The 26,049-nt window shown below is 41.7% G+C and overlaps 1 protein-coding gene across 1 annotated transcript; it reads left to right on the top strand.

Moving 5' to 3' along the window:
- The first annotated feature begins 1,909 nt into the window (after positions 1 to 1,909).
- Positions 1,910 to 25,511, top strand: CHST10 (carbohydrate sulfotransferase 10). The gene is made up of 6 exons (XM_066621017.1): positions 1,910 to 2,164; positions 11,565 to 11,714; positions 15,638 to 15,735; positions 19,050 to 19,284; positions 21,321 to 21,426; positions 22,311 to 25,511. The coding sequence occupies exons 2-6, from the start codon at positions 11,615 to 11,617 to the stop codon at positions 22,846 to 22,848; spliced, it is 1,077 nt and encodes a 358-aa protein (XP_066477114.1). The 5' UTR covers positions 1,910 to 2,164; positions 11,565 to 11,614; the 3' UTR covers positions 22,849 to 25,511.
- Positions 25,512 to 26,049: the final 538 nt, after the last annotated feature.

Below are 26,049 nucleotides of genomic sequence, written 5' to 3'. Positions count from 1 at the left end.
CATCTCAGCAAAACAGGGCACCCTGCAAACAATCACTCTGAATCCAGTGGGATTACTTACAGTTTGGATTATTCAGTCCTGGCATATAGGAAATAGAATTTAAATTGAATTGGATTTTTAAGAGGGTCCTATTAAGACTGATCTGTCTCCTTTTTTTTTTGGTGTCTGTGAGACTTTTAAAGCCAGTCGCCAAACTGAAAAATACAGCACTCACTGATGGTACACTTCGGGCCCAATCCTATCCAACTTTCTGGCACTGATGCAGCCCAAATAGTTCTACCACAAAACATCCCATAAGACCTCATGCAAAATTGCACAGTCTGCCAACTCCTCTGGAGACACTGTCTTGTGTGAATGGGCCCTCTGAGGCTTATATTTGACAGCAGGATTTGCCTTACATTTTTTGGCATCCTAGGTAAAATATTAAAACAGCATGTATACACAGATACTGACACTCCTTTGCCTACTGATTCTTTTATCCATTTTGCCTGGTTCTCTGACTTGTCATGTTCTGATAAGGTCAGGGGCAGCCCAGCACCTGAGTTGACATGCCCCCTCTAACCCAAGGATGTGCCAGCTTCTGTCTCTCCCACTCTCCTGTAATCTAGCTCTGCTTTCTCTGTCCTTCACATTTCCTCTTCCTCTCTGTCTTCCTCTTCCATTCCAGGGAGTCAAAGGAAAAGGATGTGCTGTGGAGACAACCAGGCAGACAGCAGGACACTCTTTACTAATCTCCTTACCATCTGAGGCAACCATTGCAGCTGCCTCATGGATGGGCTTATTAAAGCCCATCCATAAGGATTGGGCCATCTTATTAAATTTAATAATAAGTAGCAGAGTGTTTCAATGAACCCCATGAAATCCATACATGAGTGTTTTTAGCTTTGGTAATGTCTGTTAAGGTTAAAGGGGGGCTTGTATAAAATTATAAGAGGATTGGTGTAGGTTCCCAGTCTTGTCCCAATATGAGCAGGTTGCAAGAACACTTCAACTACAGCAAAGTACTTTCAGCAGATGTATTTGAGCAAGGGATATCATAAGTAGAGTAGTCAGTAAACAGTTCAAGAGTCAACACGAAGAGCAGTCAGTCCAAGTATAACAAATCCAAATCAGTTTCCAACAATACACAGTCAAAGGTTCAGTCCATAAGTCAGTAATATCACAGACATACAGTATCCAGCCTCTTCAGTCACTGGCAGCAGTCTCACAGTTGCTCCATCAACTCCCCTACTGCTGCACTTGAGGCTCCTCCTGACTATCTTCATATAGTCAGCTCAGCCAATCAGTATTTGGCTTGGTCACACCCAGGGTGTGCCTGTCCCAAGTGCTTGCTGATTCTGCTGAATCATCCAACCACACCTGCTCCCTGAACCAACATGTAAGCTTTGGTTCTGCATCACTCAGAACACAGGCTGACAATGTCCCACCTTCTTCTTGGGTGTCCTGCATTTTGGGGTGCCTTGTCCTCTTTTGCAGCTATGCCACCTGGGCATCCTGGACCAGGAGGTTTGTGGCAGCTTGAGGAGGAACAGATTTCTAGGGGCAGAAGCATGAACCCACTTCAAAAGCCATGACAGGCCCGCTTGGGCTCTGCAAGGCGCTTGCTGCAGGAACTGGGCACTGCCTGGGCATCCATCCATCCATCCTCTCCCGCCTCCTGCAGGGGCTGAGTCAGCACAGCGCCCGGAGGCGTTCCTGGCCCTCCCCTTGCTCGTGGGGGTGGGCGACCGCCTCCCCCCGCCTCCTTGGCTGCCGCCCGCCAGCCCGGGGAGGCAGCGCAGCTCGTCAGCCGCGGAGGCGCTGCTCAGGAGACAGCCAGCCAGGAAATGGAGGAAGGGGCAGGGGAGGCTCCAGCTGGGCCAGGCAGAGCCGCCTCTTGCAGGCCTTGCAAGCGAGGGGGCGATGCAGTCGCTGCCTCTTGAGCGGACCCTCCTCTCCTGCTCGCGGCGCACCAGCCGCGCTGGCTGATACCAGCAGACCGGAGCCAGAGGCAGGCGGGACCGGCTCTCTCTGCGTGGCTTTCCCTTCGGAAGAGAGAGGCGAGGCCCGCCCAGGGATGTAGGCAGCGCGCCCCGGCCCCCCGCAGCCTGGGGTGAATGGCCCGTCCCCGCCCCGGGGAAGAGCTGCTCCTTTGACAAGCTGCCTGCAGGGCACTGATTTCGGAGTAAGTACTCCCCCCGCCCCATTTCCCTGGTCGTCTAGCCAGGGATTCCGGCAGCAGTCCTGTGCCTGCTTCTTTCCTGGGAGGCAGCCCCATTGAACTCAGTGGGGCTTACTTCTGAGTAGACAAGCGCCCTTCAGGGCTGCTTGCATTGTGTTGGCATTCCAACACACAGAGCACTCTCGGCTAGCTAATCGTATGCATTCCGGATGCGTGTAGAATAGATGATGAGGCCATGTGACCATTGCATCCAGATGTGTTTTGCTGCATATACGAAGGATCCCTCTGTCTGGGCAACAGAATGACAGCTGCCTTCATTGTAGGCACATGCAAAGTGATGCACACTGGGACCCCCCTCCCCCCCCAACTTTGCCAGTGTCATATGCCATATTTATTGCAACCACTGTCTGCAATCTGTAACCCCATTTGCAAAGAGCATGTGATGCAATCCTATGCGTGTCCATTCAGAAGTAAGTCCTATTGAGTTCAGTGAGGCTTACTTCCAAATAAGTAAGGATAGCTTGATCAGGGTGTTAGAATATCTTTTTTTGTATTAGGAAAGGCTAAAGAGGTTGGGCTTCTGAGTAATTTTTTTAAAGACAGGGAGAGATTCAAATGACATGGGCCAAGCAAACAGAGGGAAACTTCTTTCTTTCATACAGTGCTAGAATTTGGGATCGTCCAGTTTTAATGACTTGGCAGGTGGGTTCAGAACAGATAGAAGGAAACGGAAATGCATAATTAACAAGGGAAAATTAATTGCCAAACTAAAATATGTGGTGATGGCTGTTTGCCAAGCAGCTTTTTAAAAGATTGTATCTTTCTGTCTTAAATTTCTGGTTATTAACCATAATAGCTAAATGGCATTTCTGTGTTAAGGGACTATATACCTCTGATTGTCAGAGGTACAAATGATAGCAGATGGCTATCACCATCTTGTGCTGCTGTGAGCTTTTGGGGAGCATCTGGCTGGCCATTGTTAGAGTAAAAAGACTTTATTGTGGTCCAGCAACACTAAAAGACTAACGGCCCAATCCTATATGTCCCAGCACTGCTAGCTGCAGAAGCACCAAAATAGTTACCGCTGCACCCAGCAGGGCTGGGGAGGCCACCGGCGTTCCCCTTCCGATAAGGAAAGCCCCAGGCCTCGCAATGGGGCTCTTTGCATCTGTGCTAGCTATTTTGCCAGTGCAGACAAGAAAAGCCCTGTGTTAAGCCTAATCCAACACGGGGGATAGAATCCCAGCACAGGGGATAGAATCCGGCAAAGGAGGCCTCACCCTTCTCTCCGTTCTCTAGAAGTCATTCTTCTCTCAGTTCTCTATTTGTTAAATAGGATTGATAATGATCTACCTCAAGGGTAGCTGTGAGGATATAAGAAACTTGGAAGCCACTTTGCACATTTGAAAATGCTGCATAAATAGGAATCTGTGTAGGCCACTGTGGTGAGCTATGGATGTGTGGTTTCAAGTCTATGTTTAGCCATAGAAGTTTATTGTGTGGCCTTGGGTAGTCTCAAGATATCACTTTTGTTCCCTGTCTATTAAAATGGAACAACAACAACTTGGCTACAAACATTTAAAACAGATAAAAACCTTCATAAAATTAAAGCTAAGAATTAAAATTTCACAGTGGGAAACCTTGGTTTGCAAGCATAAGTGGAAGTGCCTTGGGCTCCTTGTGTCTGGAGGACCAATTCACATACTGTATTTGCAGCTGAAGGGGAGCTACTTTCTCAAGGTGTGATCCCATGCTGCTCTGGGAATATGGATACTGAAGAAAGGAAATCATTCTTTCTCACACAAACACTGGTTGGCCAGCAGGTTGGTCTTTTATGTAGGAATCAAGTCATTGGTCTTTCTTGCTAAAGGTCTAATTCAGCCATTTTCAACCTTTTTTTTTAATCTCCCAGCACACTGACAAGGCACACTGTACTGCTGGTGGAGGGGCTCATATCCCCAAAGGCCCAACTAATACCCTCCCCCAAACTCCCATGAGACACCTGCAGATCATTCACAACATAACGGTGTGCCATGGCACACTGGTTAAAAACCACTGGTCTAACTACTTATTATGGGAGGCAGAGAGCTTTTGCTACTCTGTATTTCTTCCTTCCCCTTTCTTATAATGTTTATTTGAGAACAGTGCTTGACATGACATTGTTGTGTCACAATTTGCCCCATCACTGGCTTCACATAATTGGGGCAATGAAGGATACACTGACCTTACATCATGCATTGTGCTTAACTGAACATTGGGAGGAAGAGACACAAAGTGTTAGCAGCTCTGTCTCTCTTGGGTCATCTATAGGCTAGTCAGAAATCCAGAAAAAGTCTCTACCTGTAGTAAACTTAGAGCCCAATCCTGTGCTCAGTGGCATGGCTCCAAATGTGCACTGTTGCAAATGTGCCGTAAGGCCTGGGGGAGGGATGGGAGGTGGGTCCACGGGGCACCACTCCGCAGGATCCAAGGCACTTGTGTAGAGCTGTGCGCTCTAAGGTTGGTGGTAAAGTGAGTAGCCCCATTGTGGGGCTGCTTCCCTTACCCTGGAAAAGGGGATGAAAGTCTCTTTCTCCTGAGGCGCCTCCTGTGGTAGCCTGGGAGGTGCAGGATCCAGCGGCAGCCCTTCTCGGTGCTGCCAAACCTGGGCACCCTGGGCAGCTCAGGATTGGGCTGCCCATGAGGGTGCAATCCTAACCCACTTTCCACTACCGACATAAGGGCAATGTAGCTCCCAGGTAAGGAAACTAACATTCCCTTACTTTGAGAAGGACTCACTGAGTGTTTTGGGGAGTTACTACCAAGTATTTATCGATGGGGATAAAAGTGTGCTGAATTCAGAAATGTAGGCAGTCAAATATTAAACCCCATAGTGTTTCACGGAAACGTCATGTAAAATACAGGTTGTCCCTTGTTATTCGCTAGGGTTCCATTCTAGAACCCCTAGTGCATAAAAAAATCTGTGGATAAAAAATGTGGAAAAATAGATTTAAAGACCCACTTCCAGGTTTCTTGCCCCTGCATTGCTCATATGGAATACGGTCATGCCTCACATCTGCAGGGGTTTGATTCCGGGATTCCTTGCTGATACCATAAAATGTGTTATGGTAAAAGTAAGAAAAACAATTTTTAAGCTGTGATTTTAAAAAGATGCATTTTTTCCCTTCTGCAAGGATCAGCATATTCCTTCTCAATTGCAGTGGCCATTCGTGTTGAGTCAAATCCGTGTATAAAAAATCCATGTATAACAAGGTTGGACCTGTAATCTCAATTTTTAGACAGTTGTTATGGAAGAGGATGAAATGGCTAAAGTATCTAATAGCCCTGGCAACCAGGGTCCCCTGCTGCATGCCCATAATGTTTAAAGAAGTGTGCATATATGCATATCATCTCCATTTACTTGTTCATAGTAGGAAACAGAAATATAAAATTCAGTACACTCCAGACACAATGTTGCTTTTCAATTGTGGGGCTTCCCTTCCTTTTTGAGGTGGTGGCATTAGTAAGGCTGAGAACAAACACTTTAGTCAGAGTACCAAAAATCCAGTTTTGTGCTCCGAAGATATTTGGCAAAAGTATTGTGAATGATTTGGTTTGTTGGAACTTTTAAGTATGCAAGGGACACAGTTTCCCCCCCCCCCTTTTGTCTGGCACTGATCTAAGACTGGCAAGAGCATTTTAGACACTTGAGAGAGAATTCAGGTCCAGACTTTTGTTATACTGTCTTGTTCGTGGCTTCCGCAAATGTGCTCTAGTGTGATTCTTGGAAGTTTCCCCACAAAGTGCTGTGATGTTTTGGAAGAATAATTGTTGATTTATTGTGTCGTGAGCTTTCATAGGCTACTGACCACTTCATCTCAATGTTAAGGATCAGGTAGCAGACGTGTGTGGAAGCATACAGACCTCTGAACATGTAGCAAAGATATCTGCAAAGCTAATTAGTTATTACAAAAGTATGCAGTTTTGTTCAGAAACGGATTATTCTCAGTATTCAGTCCTTCTTCCTCCCCTGCCCCTTCCTTGAACTGTAAAATGGTTCCTCTTTTTTATTTTTATTTTATGATGGCAAATCTAACAGTGCCAAAAATACAGTATTGTAATTTTTTATTTAAAAAAGAGAGCTAGTTCCTTAGAAAGCCCTATACCGCTCTGGGCCAGGCTATCTTAGAGATCGCCTACTCCCATACAATCCTCTCAGGTAATCAGAGAAGACCTTTTTACAAGTGCCACCGCCCAAGGAGGTTCGTGGGGCGGCGGCAAGAAATAGGGCCTTCTCAGTAGTGGCACCAACGTTGTGGAACTCCCTTCCCCTTGACTTGAGAATGGCTCCCTCTCTTGAGTTTTTTCGGCGAGGCCTGAAGACCCTGCTCTTTAAATAAGCCTTCTGATTCCATGGCCTTTTTAACACTTTTATACATCTTTTAGTTTCTTTTTGACAGGCTGGACTCCTCTATGATTTGTTGTTTTATGCTCTTTTTATTCTGACTTTATTTTGACTACTGTTTTTATGGCCTCTGTTAATGTGTTTTTAATATGTTTTTATCTGTGTTAAATCATGCTTTTTAAAATTGTTTTTACATGTTGTAAGCCGCCCTGGGTCCCTTTCAGGGAGAAGGGCGGGATACAAATAAAGTTGTTTATTATTATTATTATTATTATTATTATTATTATTATTATTATTATTATTATACAGTTCACTGGAAACGTACCCTTTAGAAGCTCTTTGAAATGTATGAATTGTTACATAGGGTTAAGAACATAAGAACAGCCCTGCTGGATCAGGCCATAGGCCCATCTAGTCCAGCTTCCTGTATCTCAAGGTGGCCCACCAAATACCCCAGGGAGCACACAAGACAGCAGGAGACCTGCATCCTGGTACTCTCCCTTGCGTCTGGCATTCTGACATAACCTGTTGTTAGAACTCCTGCTCTTTCTAGTGGTATTTGCTCAGGAGTAATTCACTGTAGTGCAGTATTGCTTCCTGATCTCTATGCACGGCATTTTTGTAGTTAGATATTGACATCTTTGGTATTAGCAGTAGTTGTTATGAGTGATGATCTGCCTTAAAGTGTTGTGCTGTACCCCAGCTCCAGAAGCTTCAGTCCAGGGCTTTTGCAAGCCTGCAACAGGAATTGTAGTGCTGCTAGAGACCCACAAGGTAGAGGCAGGGGGGAAAGTGATCTTTCCTTTTCCACCTTTCTGAACCCCCCTCTCATGCTTTATTGCTCTTTATTGCTTGCAATGTGAGAAGTTATAGTTGCTGTGTTTAACTTACAATTACATGGCAGCTGCTTGATTCCATGTGCCATTTGCCCTGCTAAAAAGATACTGGGTAAAAGAAAAAGAAAAATGATTTATGAAGCAATTCAAGCTAGAAATTGGCCTCGGAGACACCCAGTTGGCCCTGGAGCCATATACACAAGAGAGAGGTTATAAAAGAATAGGGTGACAGGATGTTGGATTGGTGTGATGTGTTTCAGCAAAAATTTGAGAGGGCTGATTGGTCAGAACAAACGTGGGTTTTTGGGATAAAGGGCAAGGTGTGCCCATAGGCACCTGCTGTTCGATCCAGTTGCTAAAGGGCGCTCCACCTGGACAGACCATCAACTTTACACTAGGACCTCAGGACGTAGTCTGTTCGTAAGTAGTTAAGTTCCAACTAGATATATACTTTGTTTTTGCTGCTTTCAAATATGTGATACTTATCCATATGGGTTGCCCCTTTATTATCCCTTCAAGTGAGGCTGAACCCCTTATTTACAGATGGAATTAAGCTCAAATAAACTTTTATCTAAAGACTACTGGAGTGGTGCATACTTGAGTAAGTGAGGAAATTGCACTGTTCCATGTGCTATATGTGAATTAGGCCCAAATCCTAACCAACTTTCACAACTGACACAACTGTGCCAATGGAGCATATGTTGCATCTTGTAGTTGGGTGGCAGTCATGGAGGCTTCCTCAAGGTAAGCAAATGTTTGTTCCCTGACCTTGGAACTGCATTGCCCTTACCTCCATGCTGGAAGGTTGTTTAGGATTGTGCCCTTAGTCAGTGAGAAATTAAGCTCCTATATAGCACAATGACTCCATGTGTCACATGCAGTCCTAAAAAGAAACTGGGTAAAAAGAAAAATACTTCATGAAGCAGATCAAGCTAGCAATTGATCCTGCAGCCACCCGAACTACGTGAAAACATATTCTTTTTCCCCCCTCTAATGATAACGAAGTACTGTAAATAAATAAATATGTTTCCATGTTTAGGTGGATTGGATTGGAAATCCAATCATGTAGCTAGCCAGCTGGCAAGTACGGTTCACAGTACTTCACTATAGATGGATAGTATGAGATATGTATAAAGTGCTGCTAGAATATATTTGCTTCTTTGCTATGTACATTTCAGAGAAAGTGTTTGTTAAAGGTTGTGTTGCAAGGCCAAACAGCCACTCAAATAAGCAACTCGGTATACAGGATGAAGGTTCACAGGCTTTTATTGAATTGTATAAAATTGTTCCACAGGACTCAAGTCTCAAAGCATGGACCCCGATTGACTAGTGGGTTTTAACTTTTATACTTTACAATCCTTTGTGTGAAAATCCAAACTTTTCATTCGCTGAAGGTTTGACATCATAAATGGGGCACAATTTTAATAGGACAGAGATAAGATACATTTACATGCAAGATGGAGGATAGGTGGGCAACAAGTAAGCTAAACCATTGATTGGCTCTCATTTACATACAGGTGGAGTTTCATTCTAAAACTTTGCCAAAATTATACAATTTCCAAAACCAGTAGGGTTCACACCAATTTTATTCAATTCAATAAAACCTTTATTGGCATATATACGGAAATACAACAATCAGGCAGGAGATATTTTGCTGGATTACCTATCCGCATCTTCTCTTCTGGGTTTAGCATATTTTCTAAGGGTCCTTTACTAACCTGTGTGAACCAATGTGTTAAATTTCCTTTAACACCCTTTACTAGTTTCAGTTTCAGTACCTTTATTGGCATACAGACACCCTTTACTATATATTTGTGACTTATTTTAAAGCTAAAATAAGGTTTTGTGACTTTCCTACATTCTAATATTGTACTCTGCACATAAGATTCCTTTGGCAACTTCTTGCTTTTAACCTTTTGGCTCGAGAGCTACTTTGAAACCCAGCAAGGCCCGGAGATCTACCAGAGTTTTTTTACAATGTTCGCGCCATCATAACATATAACATTTATGTGTACAATGTATGTTGGTGTACCTTGCATAACCGCATGAGCCAATATTGCACAACACAACATAATTAACTATAAACATTTTTTGTAATTACTTGAGTTTACTTTGATGACTTGCACTGAAGTGAATCAGCCAAGGATGCATAGTCTTTATTTATGTGAGGATGCTGACTCACATAAATAAGTGGAGCCCTTCATGCCTCAGGTGCTCTTATATCCCAAGATATAAGGTGCCTTATATCTTAGGGCCCAACATACATTGTACACATAAATGTTATATGTTATGATGGCGCGAACATTGTAAAAAAACTCTGGTAGATCTCCGGGCCTTGCTGGGTTTCAAAGTAGCTCTCGAGCCAAAAAAGTGTGAGCACCCCTGCTTTAATCATACTCTTAATGAAATCAGGCAATTAAATTTACTCTAATAACTATTATATATTGGTTGCACTTTAAAGACAATAACTAAATATTTATATTGGTTTTCTTTCTTTTGAAACTTTGAAGAATAGACAAGTGTCTTTACACCTGGCATGGAAACCTATATGCGCCTGCCAATGTTGCCTGTTATCTTTGTTGCCTGACTATCTCAGAAATGTATCATTTTTGCGAGATTGGCCTCTCAGATTATCTCTATGAGACTGGCTTGTGATGTTTTCTGTGCTTTTAATAATCAGGCAGTTGGCAATTTGGTTTTTCTCCAGCTATTTATTTTTTGAAATCAGGCATCTCTTCTTTATTGTGAATCCTCAGTACCCTTGTTCATACTCTACTGGGCTATCCAGGTCCAGGTTCAAAGTTCACCTTGTCTCAGTTGTATTTAAATTTTAAATAGTTTGGTTTAGGAAGATGAATATCTGTGGTCTCTGTCTCCAGTGCTATTTCTGATTCATTGTTGCTGACACTGTGGTCATTGGTTTATTGCATTAATTCTGGAAATTCAGTCCTCAACGATACACAGTTTCCACATAAGTACCACCCGATTGCTGTTCTGGGTGTGAATGTATTTTTTTTCCTGATTTATCCTGGGGATAATAGCAATTGATCTGCCTGACAAAAGCTTTGATAGCTTTAATACCAAAGTCAGAAGAATTTGTGGTGCAGAAAATTTATTAATAATATTGATTCATACATTCAGCTTCTGAAGGAAGAGAATTTGCTTAAAGGTGAGTTGAGCAGCTGAATGATCATGAATCTGAGCTCTTGCAACAGCAGAAGTAGCAGTTATGCTGCTGTTATTATGCTGTGTACTTGGGAAAGGAAAACAGTTCTTGTACTTGATTTTGAAAATATGTTAATGTATTTTATTTTATTTTTCTTGGATCTTGACAGTCAAATAAAGGACATACTATTAAATTCTGTTGATCTGTTCTATGTGGACCTGTGAAAATGGTAGAGCTGTAAAAATTAAATAATACATTTTTATTATATTTTATATGAATATAATATCAATAGAATAGATTAGTGTTTGTAAATAGAATGGGCTTCCCAAACTTCTTGTATACCAGTTTTACTGCTCTACTCAATTCATTTTTAATCTAAGTCCAGCCCCTTTGCGTTCTTACTGTGATCCAAGGCCTCAATAGGACTTGCAACCAAATAAGTGCAATCCAACCTTTGCTACCACCGTTCCCATTTTCAGCACTTAAAAAAAATTCTTTTTCAAAATCCCACCATTCCTCCAAGGAGCTCAGGGTAGCATATATTGTCACTACAACCTTGTGAAGTGTGAGACACAGTGACTATCTGAAGGATATCCATGGCTGTGTTTTCCCAGCTGAAGACCAACATTTCGTTCACTACACTAAACTACAGTGTGTTTCCTAGTGTTTTTCTCTTTTGATTTGGCTGGTTAATTCTTGCTCTATGCATAACTTCTTGTCATTTTAATGGAACTCGCTCAGGCACTAACATTCTGCCTTTGGAAGAGAAATATGTTTATTTTGACTCTAGACAGGTGTTAGCAAGCTGGGAAGCCTCATTTAGATTAATCTTTTCTTTTCTGATGATATAAAATTCTAATTATTTTATCCATCTAAGTAAAAACACTGTAGATCAGGTAGCTTAAAGGCTGCATCTTCTTACCAAAGTTTCCTGCTGTCAAAAGAGATGCTTCATTTAATTGTAGAGAAACTATCTCTCATAAAGAGCAATGTATATTAATTTTGGTGTGTTTGTAGTTTATAAAGAACAGGAACCAACAAAAGTTATATGGATCAGATCTGACATCATGTACCACCGGTGGCTGCTTCTAGCTGCATGCTTTTGGGTAATATTCATGTTCATGGTTGCTAGCAAGTTCATCACGCTGACCTTCAAAGACCCCGATGGTAAGTTGACCTACTTTTAATCTTGTTACTGCTGCAGTTTATTGAACAGTTAAAAAACAACAACCAGCTAGTGATATGTTTAGAGTGATCAATGGTATGCTGCTGTTCATCTTATTAAAAAGATTAAACAATAGAAAAGTGCACTGAGTGATGAATTGGGTGATTGACAATTCTTTGATTTTCATAGTGTATAGATATTTTCACTTATAAATCATATAGTGAAAACCAGCCTAACTTCTGTTGTTAAAGACGGGCATATTCTCTCTCTCTCTCTCTCTCTCTCTCTCTCTCTCTCTCTCTCTCATATAAAACAATGGTTCTCAAACGTTTTAGCACCAGGACCCACTTCTTAGAATGACAGTCTGTTGGGACCCACTGGAAGTGATGTCATTAACCTGAAAGTGGTCATGGCTGGAAGTGACATCATCAATTTAGGCTTCAAACCTAAGCTGCAATCAGCCAAAGGTCCCATTACACAGTGTACTCATGCTATTATTTTGCATAGCTCAGAATTCAAACATTCCAGCTCAGTGTTCAAAGCAGACTTGGATCCTTCTCCAACCACACAGCCTTCCCCCCTTTCCAGCTTCCCATCTGCTCACCTATACAGGGCAAAACACCATGCCTCTCTCCTACCTAGAGCCCACCCTGCCCAGCAGCTCTGTACCCTGTATTTTCAGCTCTGAGCTTTCAGTGGAGGCTGAGCTAGGAGCTATGTGATCCACCTAAAATTGGCTTGCAACCTACCTAGTGGGTCCGGACCCACAGTTTGAGAAACACTGATTAAAGGATCTTAAAGTGTTGTAAAGTTCGCATCTAATTTTGCATAAATTAGAAGAGGTATTTCAGAAAAATAATAACAATTTGACTTCGCTTTCCTTTCGCTTTCTTTTTTCTTTGGTCACGTTGACTTCAGATTAATCAATGGCTTGTTCGTGTGAAAGATGGCTATGATGCAGAATCCATCTGGCTAGCAACAATGTTTTGCAAAAAGTAGTATTTGTCTGACAACTACTTTCTTTGGCATATTATCTTGAAAAACCTGGCAAGTCGTTACAGAATTAATGAGAAGGGGCAGGTGATGGAGGGCTCAGCTATCTTTTTTAGGCTGCAATGCTAACATCACTTTTGTGGGAGTAAGTCCCATTGAATACAGTAGGACTTACTTCTGAGTAGACCTGCTTAGGATTGTGCCCTTAGTCTTCATTGGATAAAGAGTGATAGATACAGAAACTGCAGAGGAATTTTTTATGCAACATGGAAAACACAAATTCAAAAAATCACTTATACTACATGTGCTTGTTTTTAGTAGTGATTTAAAGGCCCTCCTTTTTAGAAGTCAATGTGGAGAGTTCTATTTGCACTTATCCTAAATTCCTCAGTTTTTCTCATCTCTGCTGTTTGATTGATAAAGAGCATCTAGACTTTTGCTTAGCCTAAGTAGCTCAGATGGCCTTAAACTGATAATGAGTTTGAGGGCCCAATCCTATGCCCTCTGAGCACTGGTCCTGAGCTCCAGTGCTGGTGCTGGGTGGCATAAACGTGCTGTAAAGCATGTTTATGGCACCGGGAGAGCAAGGAGTGCCAGCACTGGGCTTGTGCCAGTTGGCGCTGGGCCCAGCACCAGGAGGGCGACACCGGAGGAGCACCTGTGTTAAGGTGCATTGCCAGGTGGTGGTGCCGTGTTTCTGAGTGGGAGGGGAGGCATTCCAGGGGGTGAGGGAGGAACTGGGTGGGAGGAGCGTGGGACCGCTGGATCCTATGCTCTGTGTCGGACTAAAAAGCCTAACATGGAGCGCCTCCAGTCTGTGCCAACAGAATAGTCCCCTTTCCCTGAGGAGGCCTCCTGCAGCCTCAGCAGTGCCATTGAATGCAGCGGTAGCCATTTTGGCGCTGCTGTACCTGGGAGAGTCACCAGCTTCAAGATTGCACTGCTCGCCTGCAGTCCTTTCCATACTTATCTATAAGGCCCATTGATTATAATGGGACTTACTTATGAGTAGACATGCATAGGATTGGGCTTTAAATCTGCTAGTTGACATTGCATTGTCTCTGTATTCTCCTTTACCTGATGAGCTGCTGTTAAGAAATATGTCTTTTGAGAGACCAGGCTGAAGTCTTTCATGTGATGGGAAGATTTGAAATCTGGGAGGTTTTAACAAATCATTAGCATTATAGTGGGGAAGATCCCTGTTGTACACATTTTGCTTCAATACGTATTGACTAGTGAAATACTTGCGTAATAAATGAGCACCCCCCCCCAAATGAGGATTTTGCTTTTTGACTACCTCTGGATGATTAATTGAAAAATAAAATTCTTCTATTGTTAAACTACCATTTATTTATTTATTTATTTATTTATTTATTTATTTATTTATTTATTTCTAAGTATAATTTTAATACCATTTGTATTAAACGGTAATCTGTAACGGCATCTGTAACGGTACATAACATGTCAGCTATATTAGATTTAGGATGCTAAATTTAGATGTGACTTAACTTCTCCCCTTTCTCCTCTTTGTACAAACTGTTAATAAAAGAACGCGACAATATCCATTTTGTTGAATTTTGCCCAAAACGAACAACAAACCCCAGCTAATGCAGCTCTCCTAGAATGTAAATCATAGTGTGACACATTTGTTTCAATTCGTTTTTGGCCAGAAGCTGAATTGTTTCCACAAACTGTCCAGGAAGTTCTTGATCTGTGTAACAGAATTTCTAAGCTTGGAAAACACACAAAACCCAAAAACAATTTTAATTCCATCAGTTATTACAGGCAGCTTTACATATTATATATGACGCATGCGTATATGTAGAAATCATAATTCCCTTCTCAAAGTATGTGATGTGGAATAAGTAGATGCATGTGGCCGGATGTGGTGGCATGCACCCAAGTGTATGCGCTTAAGCCATAATATGCAAAGCAGCTTTGAGAAAACAAAGTCAAAGCAGTGCTTGCTCTCAACTTGTGAGAAAGATAAGAAGCAAAGCATGCCTTGAGGCCATAAGGAAAGGGGCTCCAGAGCAAAAGAGTAGAGCAGGCATTTGTTTCATGCACATACACAAAAGTAGACACATGGAATTTTGGGAGAACATTAACCTCCCCAGAAACCATTGTCTGTTCACAGAGCAAATCTATAGTTCAGTGGTTCAGTGGCACTTACATCTAGGCTAAGCATGCGTATGATTTGAAACCTCAACAGATCTTCAAAGGTATTGCAGTTTTGTCATCCTTGCCCGCTGCATGCACATTCATGTTCTTCAACTCACTGTGGTCTCTAGTCAAACTAGTTTTTATAGCACTTCATTCTGCACCTGGGAAATCCAGTGCTAGCCCCCAGAGGTTCCACTGCAGTAGGGTGTGTGTGTGTGTGTGTGCGTGTGTGCGTGTGTGTGTGACTGCTGCAGCTCTCTGGTTTACGGTGTTTACCACTTATCCATGTGTTCATGTAAAGGAGGGAGAGGAAAATGTATCTGTTTCACAAGAATAATATTTAGCCATTTCAAAGGCATTATCATAAATATATATATTGTTCCCCCCCCCAATAATTCACAGATCAGCTTCCATAGCAAAATTTTGAAATATTAAGTGTGCCCTTCTACTACTCTCCTATCATAATGAAATTTACTGGATCTCAAGGTACTTGCAAATCTGGTCCAGTCAGTTCCTTGTTCCTCACCTCCCTCCTCTCCCCCTATACATTTGTGCAATTAAACTACTAATACTAGATAATTACTGTAGTAGCATGAAGAAAGACATCATTGTTGTTGCTCTGCAGAAATTGTTATCTACACACAGCCTTTAAGGACTATGGTAAAGACAGACTGTTACCAGAGATTGTTGCTATTAAATGATAGAAATGAAGGAAAGGCAACAATCACTGTAGTTGTGTCTTTGTGTGTTGTTTTTTTTCCTCGTCTAGTGTACGGAGCCAAGCAAGAGCCATTAACATTGACGGCTATAACGAAACTAGAAAAAATTCAATTCGCTAAAGAAAAGGACTTGCCTAGAGAGTTTCAGGTAAGTGTTGCTGATGTAAAATAGAAGGTCTGAAATGATGATTCAGGTGGTGGCTGCACCAGCACTGTCTGTCACCATCCATTTCCAAAGTTTGTAGAAGTAGTTCCTGAGTAGGGACTTTTTGCTATCACTGGAACGGTTTCCTTGTTTTCAGTGGAAAGTGACCATAATTTTTATGGTGTGACCATGATTTTTATGGTGTGGTTGTTCCAAATGACCATTTGTGCTTCAAAACAGTACATTCATTGTTCTTGAATAATACGAGGGGGAAACTTGTAAGAAAGTTAAGAACCAGTGCACTAAAGGTGTGTATAGCATCAAATTGGAAGAGATCTGCAGCACCATTGCATTTCAAATGGTCTAGCTAGCATATAGGTTTAATAATAAAATTGACTTGTTTCTCAACTAATAGTTTTAAGAAAAATTAACAAATTTATTCTGAGATTAAGGGCCCAATCTTGTCCAGTTTTCCAGTGCTGGTGCAATTGTGCCAATGGGGTGTGCACTGCATCCTGTGGTGGAGGGGCAATCACTGGGGCCTTCTCGAGGTATTGGAAGATTTGTTTCCTTACCACAGGGCTGCACTGGGGCTACATAGGAGCTGGAAAGTTGAATAGGTTTGGGCCCCAAGTTTTTATAGTATATTAGAATAACCCATTTTCATGACAGCATTCAACGTTTTTGTTCTGGGGGTACATTTTTGACTGCATCTGTAAAGGCTCCATTTTTCTTGTTGCTCCTGCTGAATTTCAGGGGAATAATTTGCACACCAGTGGGAGAGGGAGAATGTGTGAATGGAAAGTTTGAAAAACCCATGTCCCTTTTGACCTGCCAGTGAGGGGCAAGAAAGCTGCCGCATCGGCAAGCAGTTTGGGCAAGATGAACCAAGAGCAGGAAGATGTGTGTGCCTTTGGCATCTACAGGTCCCCTGAGACGGGAGAGGGGAGAATACTGGAAGCCTGTGCTGTGGGTGCCCTCTCTCTGTCTCCTCTCACTCCCTGTTACCAGGACTGCAGCTCAAACCTTGGCAGCCTCACCTTCCCTCCGTTCCAGCCCACTAAGGCAGCCCCAGGTGTGCTACTGCTTTTGCTTCCTCCTTTTTTGCAGCCCTGGCTGCAATTGGGCACTCCAGAAGGGAGATTGTGAATGACTATCTGCTGTGCCAGTCTCTGGGCAATGCTACTCCTTTAGCTAGATTGAGGAGCAAATTCCCCACACCACAGATTTATCCAGTGAGATTTTAGTATTTGCCATGGCGCTCTTAGGAGTTCTCCCTTGCATTTGGTTAATGTGCCCCTTATTATGAAGATTTCTTTTTTGATAGGTTTTAATACAAATAAATCTGTAATCCAAGAATGTGAAATTAGCAGGCTAGGTGAAAAGGCAGTTCTAGAAAAACAACCACTGAGAGGAACACAGAAGCGTAGCTAACTGTTTGGTTCCCACACAACGTCTTGTAAGTTCATTCATTTCAACGGCACTCGCTTTCAAGGGACTGTACTTCGATGGCAGTCTGTGTGAGAGGCCTGCCGCAGACGTACATATATCCAGATAACATTTGGCTTACATGCTTGTATCGTATGTGTAGGCAATGAGCAGGTGTAAATAGCTCAAGGGGAGCATAAAGCAGTTTAATACCACTGAATTAGGTCATTGCTCGCTTTAAAGGATCAAGTACCGCAGTCGAAACCATGCTCTGCGTATCTGACTTTAAGCCAGTGTACAACCCCCCCCTCCCCTCTGTACCATAATGCAGACAAGCTATAAGATGTATAGCTTTGCAGCATAAGCAGTAGTGGCATGCCTGCTGAACTTTTCAACCAAAATGGCTTTACCTTACAGAGATTAATCCTGGGGTTGCTGAGATGTTATCCTTTCCATTCTAGTTTATCACATAATCATCTCACATCTTTCTATTATTTTTTCTCAGAACTTTAAAAACTAGGTGTCAGATGTAAAACCCTATGTGATGATAGCTACTGCTTCATTGAGCAATTGTACACTGTACAGTATAATTATATTGTAGAAATATTGTATGCAAATTAAAAGAAGAGGAAGGCAAAACATTGCACTTGGTGGGATAACATTTTCCTCAAAAGATACATTCCTTCCAACTCCTGGAATATCATACTCTTGGCATAAGGAGGCATGGGTATTTGGTTGGATATGAGAAAGGCGGGTAAAAATTAAATAAGGGTTTTCTACCACTGCTATGTATCACCTAGCAGTAAACACATGAATATGTATAAATTTGGACAAAGCATTGCTTGTCATCTCCAGGATGCACTTAAGAGGGAAATCGGGGGGTATATGGTAGGGGAACTCAATATGTAGTAGTACTGTCATCAACGATGATATGTTTAAAACATTTATACTGTATCTTTTAGGACAGGTGGCTAACAGTTAAAAACAAAGGATGAAAACAAGTGATCACAATAAAAATTGAAACCAGCTAAAATCAGCAATGAAAAGATATTCAAAAAAGGAGGGTTTCTGTTGCATGCTAAAAAGGAGCTACATGGATATCCTAAGGGAGGGAGTTCCAAAGATGAGGAACCACCATCAAGAAATCCCTGCCTTTGGTATCTGTCAGTAGCGTTTTGGCAGAGTTTGAGCTTCTGAAGATCCACCAATGACTGCAGAAGGTCCCAGGTTCAATCCCTGCATTTCCGTGTAGGCCAGAGAAAAAAATTCTTTTTGATATCCTGTATACCTGTTTTCGGTCAGTGTTGCTTGTAAGGAGCTAGATGGACAAATGGTCTGACTTGGTATAAAACAGCATCCTATATTCCTAGAGGTTAGAGCTTGAGAAGCTCTTGTTATAATTTATTACATGTATATCCTACCCTTCCTTCAAGGAGCTTAGGGTGGTGGTATGTACATAGTTTCTGTCCTTTTAGCCTTGCAGCAGCCTTGTGACATATGGTGGCTGGAAGACCATTCAATGAACTTTATAGCTGAGTGGTGTTCTGGACCTGGGTATCCCCAGTCCATTTATGGAAATCACACAACCCCACTAAAGTGCTTCATATGTAGCAAACATGTGCTACGGTCTGTATCTCTTTATTCACTATAATTCTCTTATTGTAATCTACTCTCAAGCATTTTGGGGGATGCATTGCAAGAAGTCTTCCACTAGTGCTTGTATAAAAGTTCCCAGAACAGCAGTAATGTTTTTATTTCTTTCTAGTCCTTATATTTAAGCCAGTATATCTTATAGAAAATGCTTCATCTTGACCAAAGAAGTCAATTTTTTTCCTTCAATTGTGCCTTTTCTCTCCCCTCAATGTTTTCTTTTCCTGTTTTATTCTCAGACGATAGGAAGAGGTTTATCTGAAGATCTTGTACATCACCCTATGATCCATATGGAAAGGCTTGAGCTACTCAGGAATGTGTGCCAAGATGCTTCACTGAAAAATCTCACACACGCTACTGTTTCAAAGTTTGTTCTGGACCGAATATTTGTATGTGACAAGCACAAGATCCTCTTCTGTCAGACTCCCAAAGTTGGCAATACTCAGTGGAAGAAAGTCTTGATTGTTTTAAATGGTACCTGATCACTTTTAAAATCTGTCATATCTTGTTTGCTTGTGTAGAGGTTGAAATATTGCAGCTAACAAAGTGCAAAATCAGTTATTTCTGAAGATTTTTCTTATTCTCATTTCATTCCTCGTGATTTATATGCTGTCTTTTTGAACACTTCCTTCAAAAAATTCAACCATCTTTCAATACTCACTTCTACTTAGGTAATCTGTGCCAATAAAAAATTCAACTCGGCTTTGCTGCCATGGTTGTTCCAGCAAATTGTGAGCTGAATTTTAAACAGGAGAAATTAAGGTCTGCTTCTTAGACTAGTACAATAAAGCAAGTTCTGATCAAGTTGTGCCAAGCTGCTACCTACACAATATACCGTTATTTATTTTAAAAAGTGGCATTGCAACTTTGCATTGCCATATCTTTAGCATTCTGGTTTTTCTTTCATTAAAAAAATCTTGAAAACTAGTAGAGGACAAAATAGTTTTAAAACAGCATAAGAGGTTTAGTGGTAATGTTTGTACTAAATTAATCCAAGGCAACATAAACATCTTGTATCATTGCTTTTGATAGTGGTATTTCACACGATAATAGGTGGTCCTGGATCCTACTGCCACAAGGGCTGCATAGCGCTACTCTGGCTAGCAAGTCCTGCCTTACCCAACCAGAAGTTGATATGGTTGGGGTGGCCGTGCATTTGTAGCAAGGGTTGGTGGTGCAAAAGCCTAGCCTTTCAAAAGGGCCATGAAATGGACAAGGAGGGTGCAGAGTGGAAAGGAGATCAGGAGGCAACAGCAAGCAGATAAGCATCTTCCTTCCTGCAGGGGCACCCATGGGGCAAGCTGCCCAGTTCTGCTCACAGCAGCTGTTTCTGGTCGTTCTTTGAAAAAGTGGTGTTTGCAAAGGTAGTACTCAGAAAAGTGGTACTTGCAGCAAAAAAAAAAAAGTTTGAGAAGCATTGTCACAGCTTTACTATGAAGGATAGGATTGCTAAATAGTGCTGCATTGTGGGGCTTTATAATGTGGAATGCTTGTGCATATTGAGGACTCTGGACTGGGACTTAGGGTGCAATCTTATCTTGTGCTGGAACAGGCAAGCCAGGAGGCTTGTGCTGTATCCAGTGCAGGACAGATGCCCAAAGTGGCTCAGCCAGAGGTAAGGAGAAACTTTTCCCTTTACCTCCAGGTAAGTCACCCTGGCCCCAATGGGTCTCCTTGGACTTGCACCACCTCCTGAGGTGGCACAGGTTTGAGGAGAGCGGAGCAGCTTGAAGCCGCTGTGCACTGCTCAGGTAACTGGGTTGATATCTGGCGTAACTGCCGGGTTCCAGCCCCGCCTCCTGCTCCCTACCCTCCTGCCCCTGGGACTGCCCACCCTCCCTCCCCCTGCCCCAGAATGCCTCGCCTTCTCCCTGCCCACCCCAGAGTCTTGCGTTGGCAGAGCTCGGCTGACACAAGGCTCGGAGCCTCCATCAGCGCAGATGCTTAAGTCAGCCTCCGCAGGCTGGTGCGCCTCTGCGCGCCAGCCTAGCCAACTCATGAGGAGATGCAAATGCGCCTTGCGGCTTGTTTGCAACCCACCTGGCCTGGCCCAAGGGATGTGCGCCAGCCCAAGGGTCTGTCAGGATTGCTTCATATGTGTAGCACATGTGTAAATCCTAAAGTTTGGCCTTTTGCTATTCTGTCAACAAAACAGCATCTCTGCCCTAACATACTGTTCAGCTTCAGCAACTGACTTTGGGGGCCCTGGATGGAGAAAGTACAGGTCCAGGTGTAGATCCTGGTATTCAGGGCTCCCAGTCCTGGTCTGGCTCCAATAGTGAACCTGAAGAGACCTCATGTGGATTTGGGGGGTCTACTGTGTAGAATCCTCAGGGCAGGGAGGATCTTGCTAGAGTTCTGAGAAACTACTTTTTCCATGGTTTTAAAGTAGCTTTTTGACCCTCATTATGGGTGAAATATGCAGTGGTTTCACATTGCAGCACAGAGAACAGGAAAATCTGAGAGAAGGATAAGTTTCTAAAAATATGTACTTACGGTTCTTTTTTTAGGAGCTTTTTCTTCCATAGAGGAGATTCCTGATAACATTGTGCATGACCATGAGAAGAATGGTTTACCACGCTTATCTTCCTTCAGCGACTCTGAAATTCAAAAACGGTAAGAGGTAACATCATTTTAACTTGGGCAGGTTCCACACTACCTGTTTAGTTTGGAATAGCTATCTTTGGCTCACCAAGTTCTTACAAGGGAGTGCAGATGACATTGTTGCCAACCCATTTTTTACCAGTACTTCCTGAGTTGTATTTCCGTCTTGTTGCAGACTCTGTCCTGAATATCCTGTGTCTTATGTAACTGACCCGTACAGATTTGTCAGCTGTAAACTAGCAAAGTGATACTGCTTTGAGTGGGGAGAGGTGGAGTAAGCAGGAGATTGATTGACTTACATGAGGAACTGAAGCTTGAAAATTTCAGATTTGTTGTAGGGCAAATAGTGTAGTAGAAACCCCATGTCTTTTTGTTTCAGCTGGGTTGAAAAGCAATGCCTCATCAGTACTAGAGAACACTAGTGTGGAACTGACCTTGGTATCTGAAACAAAGAGGCTTTGGAAAACCGGAGTTCATGTCCTAAGGTTTATCATTGCATGAATGAACGGAAATGGCCATTTACACTTTCTGTCTGAAATAAGTAAATGTTTATTATTTTTCTTTACAAAAGCTTGTACTGTATTTAGGACTGGTTTGTTCATGCATGTACATCACTTGATTCTCATTGATTGATGACTTGCAGTTGGTTGTGTGAATGGACTCTATTGAAAAGCATTGTGACATGCAAAGGTGACAAGAAAGTTCTCCTTGTGGTTGATCTTGATCATCAATGGCTCATTCACACATATCATCATTTGATGCTGCAATCATTGTGAGGAATATGTATGTGTGAGCCAGAACTTATTTAATCACGGCTTTGTGAATTTCCTGTGTATAACAAGTCCTCAGAATTACCACATGAAACCTTTTGTTTGTTTGTTTTCCTTTCCCTACAGATTGAAATTGTACTTCAAATTCTTTATTGTAAGAGACCCATTTGAAAGGCTTATTTCAGCATTTAAAGATAAGTTTGTCCACAATCCTCGATTTGAACCTTGGTATAGGCATGAAATTGCTCCTGGCATCATTCGAAAATATAGAAAGAATCGCACTGAGACCAAGGGGCTGCAATTTGAGGACTTCGTGCGCTATTTGGGTGACCCAAACCATCGATGGTTAGATATACAATTTGGAGACCACATAATTCATTGGGTTACCTATGTGGAACTTTGTGCTCCATGTGAAATAACATACAGTGTAATTGGACATCATGAAACGCTAGAGGAGGATGCACCATATATCTTGAAGGAAGCGGGAATAGACCATCTGGTATCATACCCCACAATTCCACCAGGCATAACAGCATACAACAAAACCAAGGTGGAACGCTATTTCTCAGGAGTTAGCAAAAGAGACATAAGGCGTCTTTATGCCCGGTTTGAAGGAGATTTTAATCTTTTTGGCTATCAGGAGCCAAGTTTCTTACTAAACTGACACCTAGAAGCTGTGGATAAAAAGGGTCTAGCATATTAAATGAAAGTGTACAAATAATATTCTACGAAACTGAGACTTGCAGTACTGTATCTTTTTTTCTAGGTTTCAGAAATTGCTCCATCTATCTGTTGAATATTTGCCATAGGAGCAACTAGGAACTGTGAATTATTAGCTACTGAAAATAGTTTTAATATATGGCACTGCAATACGGTATGAGTGAAATATGTTAAGTTAGAGGATGTCACACACTTTCTCGTTCCCTTACCAAATAGAGGATGGACCAACAGACTATAAATGAACTTGAAAACAAATGCATTCTAAAAAGTATTAGAAAGGGTGGTGGTTTTACTCTAGTGTAAATGGGCTAAAGACCCATTTATGAAACAGAGGTCAACACAGGACCAAAAATTGGTGTTTTATACAGTACAAGAATATTTCCAGACTTTAATGTGGATTCAGTCTGGGTGTCTTCCCCCCCCCTTTGGTTCTTTTGCCATAATCCTATTATTGTTATTCACTGTTATTTGTTTTGTGACCATATAGTTGTGCATTTTAACCCATAACTTCTGAGTTTGTATGAGACCAGAAATTTTCTACAAGTGGATCTCTTGATCCCACATTTAAAAAATAGACTCGGGGGGGGGGGGATGCAAGTTTTCTTGTATTTACAAGAGACTTTAGTATCTACAGTACTTGCATTTTACCATGGGTTATTTTTCTAATGGTGCTTGCTGGCTGTCTTAATTATCTGATAAGCCATGAAAACATATGAATTTAAGAGTTGCCATAATGATTTGGAACAATGTTTAGGCTCTCAGGATTGATTCTCAGTTTTAGAAATACCATGCATGCAATGGGGCAGGGGGCTTCTATGCATATTACCACTACACTTGCAACATCAACATATTATGCAGGACATACACCTTATGCTTTTGATCCTTACATTCCAAAAAGAAATGGGAAGATAGTTGGAAGCAGGCCTGTGGATATATGTGCCTCAGTGCATTATATGCCCAGGAGGATGTAAACATACTTCCTGCCCCACTGCATGAACAGTGTTGCCAGAGCTGAATATGTAAACGAGCCTTTGAAATCAGCAGTATTTGTCACTTCAGGGACAGAAAACTCAAAGTCCTAATATTGCTCTAAAACATCATTCTTCGTTTTTATAGGTGAGTTTTTCTCCATGCTTCCAGGTAAACATCTGCCACTTAAACCCAACCAAGTGGCCAATTTACCAGAAGTTCAGAGTTGTTGTGTCTGTATGTATACTTTTGCTAAAGTTTAATAGCAAAATTAAATGCCCAGAACAGTAATACTAAGGGCTGAATTCTTTCCAGATTTCCAGCACCAAGGCAGCTCCAATGCAAGGCAACAAATGTTCCCTTACCTTGAAAAGGCCTCCATGACTGCCCCCCCCATTGCTGGATACAGTGCACTCGCCACTGGCAGTGCTGCATTGGCACTGGAAAGTTGGATAGGATTGGATCCTAATTCTCCTTTGTGCTTGTCACTGTTGATTAAAGAACAGTTTTTTTAAAATTTGAGTTAACCAGCAATAAAACCGACAGTTGATCAACTTTGCTCCACTGTGTTGCCAGGAGAAAGAGAAGAAAGAGGCAATGGTTGCATGTAACAGTAGGTCAAAATGTTGGTTTTGGATAACATTATTGACATTTGACATAAAAGTTGAAATACTTTTATAGAAGTGTCTTAACTTGCTTAGCCAGAAATAGAATGATTAAGCATTTTTTAATTCATATTTAATTCCTGAATATGGCCACAGTATAATTCTCAAGGATATGTTTTGTATTTGTAAACTTGGAGAAAAAAAATCAGTGCCAAAATTGCTGCTTCCAACACAAATGAAAACTGCATGAGCCAGATCTGATCCCAGAAGTACCTTTACAGATTAAGAGCCATTCTGTACATTGCACAGAATGAGGTGGCAGAATTCTGGACCATACCAGTGCTTCGGGCTGCAGGTGGGAGCGTGTGCACATATTTTTGAATGCTCTTATTTGTGTGGGGAGGGGATGACAATCTTTCTGCATGTAATAAAATAGCATACAAGAGAAAAAAGGATAGTATAGCCCTGTTCCTGATTATAGTTTTCTAATGGAAGGGAGCTTTTTATGTGGGGGAAACTTAAAAAAAAAAATACCCCCCACACACAACTGTTGTCTGAATTCTAGATTTCTGCCATCTCTTTCTGCATCCTGAGTACTTAAAGAAAGCTAGAAAATAAATTCATATAATAAAATACTATAAAGTATAAAATATAGTGTGGCTCTAATTTATGTAAAGGAGGATAATTAAGGTCTGTTTCTTATACAGTAATTTCAACACAGGTATCCCTTCTGCTTGAATAAGAAGTTATATCCCTGTAAGGAAATTCTGGCTTTTGAAGCTGCCCTTAACAACAGGCTTTAACAAGAGAGACAAAGCTTGAAGTACTTTTGTGATGTGGGGGAAGAGGGCACAATTACAATACCTTTGGTCCAGTAGGTCTTAACTGATGTTTAAAGGATGTAACAGCTCAGTTATTTTTATATGAAGTGTTAGAAAAGTTTATTGTTTAATGCATTTCAGGACTAATGAGCTGATCAAGTGACCTCTCTTCTGAATTAAAGTGTAACAATGTGAGAAATGTATAGCAAATTAAGGCCTTAAAAGCTAATTCTAATAAAAAAAATGAACTCCATTTACCTTTCCATTTTTTTGTGAGCTCATTGATAAGTATGATGTTTGTGTCTGGCATAGATCATCAAACAGGATTTCAATCTAGTTTTTGTTTTGTTTAACAGAAGTTAAGTTTAGTGTCACATTCCAAACCCAAGGTTAACTACCCTCTTTTGGTGGGAGAGGGGATGAAAGCATCCTTTATTGAATGGATTGATGCTTTATTGAAAGCTTCTCCTTTATTGTACTGCACATTTGCTGCATATGTGCAATTGTTCAAATTCCATGCTGTATCAGGTTTTTTTCTTGTGCTTTGTAACTTAACTTTTTATTGGACATTCAGACTTGCAGTTTTCTCTGAAAGTATACTGAACTTCTAATTCAGTACTATAAGTACTGTTATACCCAATTCAGTGTTTCTCAAACTGTCAGTTGGGATCCACTAGCTGGAAGCCATGTGAGAAACTTATGTTTTGCCCCTCCTCCAGGAACACAAGTGGATACCAGCAAAATGGACGT

This window comes from Tiliqua scincoides, chromosome 3, assembly GCF_035046505.1.
Source record: "Tiliqua scincoides isolate rTilSci1 chromosome 3, rTilSci1.hap2, whole genome shotgun sequence".
Taxonomy (NCBI): domain Eukaryota; kingdom Metazoa; phylum Chordata; class Lepidosauria; order Squamata; family Scincidae; genus Tiliqua; species Tiliqua scincoides.
This window is presented reverse-complemented; position numbering and strand designations above follow the sequence as displayed.